This window comes from Hydra vulgaris, chromosome 13, assembly GCF_038396675.1.
Source record: "Hydra vulgaris chromosome 13, alternate assembly HydraT2T_AEP".
NCBI lineage: Eukaryota > Metazoa > Cnidaria > Hydrozoa > Anthoathecata > Hydridae > Hydra > Hydra vulgaris.
In genome coordinates, this window is record NC_088932.1 from 29,755,001 (window position 1) to 29,760,000 (window position 5,000).

The following is a 5,000-nucleotide window of genomic DNA, read 5'->3' on the forward strand; positions in this document are numbered from 1 at the left end:
ATAAAAAGTTTAAAATAAAATTATAAAAACCCTAAAGGCTTATTTTTAAAGAAAAAAATTTACATTATAAAAGTTATTAAAATACCAAATGAAAACGTAACTTAAAATCCATTAGATCAATAATAAAATTAGAGACAATATTAAAATTAAATTAAAAAAATATATATATATTTAAACCTGAATAGCATTTTTAAAAGCATCGTTTTTCTTTGGAGTTAAAATTTTATCTTTGTTTCCTTCAACAAGTTGATGACTGCTATTGCTTCCCCAAGCATAAGCCTCATGTTTAAGACTTGATGAAGCATTAGGTGAGCCAAGATGTTGGTGGGTCAGCAAATTAGCCTTTTTTGAAACCTTTATGAAATATATCAATTGAATGCAAATTTAAACCAAAAAATATATATATTAGTCTAAACATAGTTCTAAAGAAAAGCATAGTAAGAACAGAAGAGAATATATTAATACTAATAAACAATATTAATAATAACTTGGACAACAAGCTGTTTGTTGTCTAAGTTGATTATTTGATATTATGATGCCTAGCAAAATTTCTTTAGTCTTAATCCTTTTTAACTATTTTTAATCATGACAAATGTGCCAAATACAAAAAACACAAAAATATTTTTAAACAATTCATTCACCAATTTGTGGTCTTAATAAAATATATACTTACCAAATTCACTTTTAAAATTGATTTTCAGTGGTATAAATGATTAATACATGATAAGAAATGTTATGAACATAACAATGATAAAAAATATATATTGGTAGCAGAGTAGAATAGCTAAATATGACAACTCTAAAATAATTGGTTACTTAAATCTTTTTTACTTGATTACTTTTAAAATCATTTATAACACTTATTTACTTCTGCCCCAAAAAAAAATCACAAAATTTTAATAGCTATTAATTAATTAGAATTTAAGCTAATTCAAAATTTTCCAACAATCACCAACAGCAAACGAACTCTTCTATGCACCCCAGACTAATTTATGCATTCTATTTGTACACACAGACTATTGACAATTTGTACTTTATGGCTTTGTGTAAAACATGTACAACAGATACTGAGCTTTCGCTCATTATTTAAAGAATAAAAATCTTTGATAATTCAATTTAGCATATTCCTTCACAATTGTTCAGTAATTCTTTCGCAATTGTGCAGCAATTGTCACCACTACAAGTCATAAGTCATCATTACAAACCACACCAGTTGATTTCTTTTCAGTTTTATTACTAGACTATTTTTTTCATTTCAGTTTTACACTAGACTACTTTTTTATTTCAGTTTTATAGACTATTTTTTCATTTCAGTTTTATACTAGACTATTTTTTTCATTTCTATTTTATTGCAAGACTATTTTTTTCATTTCTGTTTTATTACTAGACTATTTTTTTCATTTCTGTTTTATTACTAGACTATTTTTTCATTAATTATAAATTGATTTGCTGAGAACATAAATTTTTCGTAAGAAAAATTGTCTTCTTTAAAGTTTTGTGTTTTTTTGTTTTTGTTTATTTTTATAGTGGTAAAATATCTACTGTAAAAATAAACAAACAAAAAAAATAACAACTTTAATTACATAAAAGTAATATATAAATAAACTCAATATATAAAAACTAACGTTTCCCAGAAGTAAAATGGCTGCGTCATTTAGTGGCAAAAACTCCTCAGAATTCTGAAGCTAGACATGGAAAAAACAAATATACACAAGCAAACAGAAATATAAATTTAATTCAAATAAAACTTTAAATAAAAACTTCAAATTTATTACCTCTAATTTTTCATCACAAATTTGATTAAACCAATATATAAATTTCTTTGTACTGATTTTACCTAACATTGAACCATTTAAGGCGTTTTCAATACACTTGTCTACCCAAATCAATAAATGTGTCAAGCTACCCTGTAGCATAGATAAACCAAGAAAAATTTCACTTGCAAAGGTTTGTAGAACTGAATCAACATCAGTACTGTCTTTAGATTTCATAAACTGTAACATAAATAACATTATTTCATCTAGACAATCTCTGGCAACCTTTGGAAAATTGTTATCATTTAACAAAGCCAGTGGAGGAACTGTCATAATCATATCTGAGCAAGAACAAAGAACTTCTTCACATAGTAGCCTCATGTGCACATCTGATGAGTTTTTAGATAATCGCAGAATTGAAAACAAAAATGTCATGAGTGCTTTTACAGACATCTCCAACATAATACTGCTTTGGTCAAACTTACTTAATACTTTTTCTTGTGGATAATTGGCAGATTTTTTTTGTGGTAAATGATCATGGACAGACACTTTTGTTCTAGTTTTATGATACTTTTGACTAATAGTTTGTAAAATAGCATTTATAATACAAACTCGTTTTCGTGTTGCAATTGAACTTGAAAAGTTATTGTATAATTTCATAATACTAATATTATCTTTGGTTATTAGCGAAGTCAAATATTCATCACATACTTCTTTTGTTGGTTTCTCTTCTTCAAAATCAAATATGAGTGACACTCCATCTATACAATGACTACTTTTATGCTCATACAAGTCACTTTTGTATTCATAACTTAGCTGAGTGTCATAAAGTTTCTCAACATTCTCTCTATTTAACAAAGAGCAAATATCAATATCAGCCCAACAAGTTATCTCTGTCATAACAAGTTCTTTCTATAATGCAAATAAAATATTTTTTATGCTATCCTTAAAATCCTGCATTACTTTAAACATCTGGAAAATATAAAAAGTAAAAATTTAGAGCAAAAAATTATCTAAATCACAAGCAATAACTATAAATACAAATATAAATAAAACAGAAAAATGGCATCAAATATTTGAACAGATGTCGTGTGAACACTGTCAAACATTTGTATGGGTTATATTATTGTCTTAGTGAAGTACATTGGTAAGTTGTGGCTTATCAGTCACAAGTATATAATATTTCTACAGCTATGCACAAAAGTTTAATCAAGATGGTAATTTCAATCAAACTTCTCAGGGTTCTTTCAACAAAAAAAATCAGGAAAATGAACTTAACTAATTTTTTTTTTTTTAAAAGAACAATCAATTAGCTATACAATTAACATTAATAAGATAAGACAGTTAAAAAAAATAATTCAAAAAAATTAAATAATTATATAATCATAAAATAAGTGGCATAGAAGTTCAATTGAGTTCAGGTTTAGAACATAAAAAATTGAAAAAAAAATATAAATTAATTATTCTCGTTTATTATAAAGTATTCTCGTTTGACTTGATAGCAAAGAACTCGTCTCTGTATTGATTTGACTAATTTCATGCACATCTCATGTGTCACTTTTAACCAATACTCATTCAGAAATTGCTTCAAATGCTCAGTTGATTAAATTTGATGGTTTACCAATTGAGTATTGATCCATGAACAAATATTTTCTATTGGCTTGATATCTGGTATCGATACCGTTTCATTGGTTCAATATCTAGGGCACCAAGGTAACAAATTGATCTTCTTTGTGTTAAACTAGTGTGTTATACTATGTGCTGTGTGTGCTGGAGCCCTATCTTGCTGGAAGATGTACTGCTTGCTTCTGCCATACAATTGCCTTATCGATAGAGTCAAGCATGTTTCAAGTGTGTTTTTGTAGGTATATAGGTTGATACAGCCATTATACAGTTCAAAAATACCAAGACCTTTGTGGAAAAAACATTCCCATATGCCTACTGAGCCTCCACCACCTTATTGTCTTGCTTGAAAATAGTGCTCACAAAATTTCTCAGTTGCAAATCTGTTAATGTATATTCTTCCTTTGCAGTTCACAACCTGAAAATTTGACTCATCGCTCCAAATCACTTTTGCCCAATCTTCAACTGCTTAATGCAAATGGTCTTTGCACCATTTTTATCTTTTGCCTCAATCCATGATTGTAAGGATAGGGTTTCTTATTGTAATGTAAGACCCAATACCTTTTTTACTAATATTCTTCTAACAAGTTCTCTGCTTACATTTCGAGCAGAAAAGAATATTTGAGCTTTTTGTTGCTGAGTCTAGGATTTTCTGGTTCTGAATTCTTTTGTTGTGGTCACTAAGTTTCAGAGGGCTTCCAGATTGAGGCATGTCAACAACATTACCTTTCAGCTCCCAGTTTGTCACTGTTTTTTACACGCAAAAACACCCATAAGTTTACTAATTTCAACGTTGTGATAATTCTTTGATTTACCCAGTCCAATAACTTGCCATTTGATGCTCTCTGACACTGCTTTTCTACTCATTTGTAAGCGTATTGAAATTAAAAATTTAGATAATTTTAAGCAATTAAAATATTTTTTGTAATTTTAAAATTACTTTTTATTGAAGAACTAGATCATCTAAAGTGGTAATTAAGTATAATAATTAAGTAATTAAGTATAATAATTAGTTATGAAGTGTGAAAAATGTATAACTAATTAACTCGATTAAACTTTTATGCCATCAGTAAAATATATCGTCTAACGTAATTAGTTTTACGGAAGTAGTGTAGTATGCGTAAATACTTTCTTTCGTCTATATTATCAATACAAACATAAATAGCAAAAAAAAAAGATAAACTTAAAATTTATATCCGTTAAATTTTAATATTAGAAAAACGAGCACATTATTGTGAAAAACTCAATTAAACTTTTGAACAGAACTACTACATAATACCCTATATATTGTCATTTGTATAGATATAATGGAACAGATGTCAAACATTTATGAAACATAACCGATATTTTAGTTTATATAGTTTTATTGTTTATATATTGAGGATAAGCTTTTTGCAGATATTTTAAAACCCTGTTTATGCATAAAATACATTCATACACACACACACACACACACACACACACACACACACACACACACGCAATAATAAAATAAAATTAATTCCTTTTTTGTTCTTGTTTGAGTTTTCAGCAATAAAAAAACAATTAAAAAAGCAAAAAAATAATTTTTAAAATAAAAACTTTTTCTTAATTGTTCTTATTTTTAAAAGTAAAAAACTTATC

The 5,000-nt window shown here is 27.2% G+C and overlaps 2 protein-coding genes across 2 annotated transcripts in view; both read right to left on the minus strand.

The window, feature by feature from the left end:
- The window catches only part of LOC100204164 (probable E3 ubiquitin-protein ligase HERC1), a 105,788-nt gene extending 103,049 nt beyond the window's left edge, over positions 1-2,739 (minus strand). Inside the window, exons 1-3 of the mRNA XM_065816887.1 lie at positions 1,776-2,739; positions 1,626-1,685; positions 178-354 (exon numbers count right to left, since the gene is read on the minus strand). Of these exons, the coding sequence (XP_065672959.1) occupies positions 178-354; positions 1,626-1,685; positions 1,776-2,654 (1,116 nt within the window). The 5' untranslated portion in view covers positions 2,655-2,739. The remainder of the gene's footprint in view (positions 1-177; positions 355-1,625; positions 1,686-1,775) is intronic.
- A 1,745-nt stretch (positions 2,740-4,484) lies between these two features.
- The window catches only part of LOC100200596 (actin-related protein 10), a 2,223-nt gene continuing 1,707 nt past the window's right edge, over positions 4,485-5,000 (minus strand). The window contains exon 1 of the mRNA XM_065816888.1: positions 4,485-5,000. This exon is cut by the window's right edge and continues 1,707 nt beyond it. The gene's annotated coding sequence lies outside the window, so the exon portion shown is untranslated.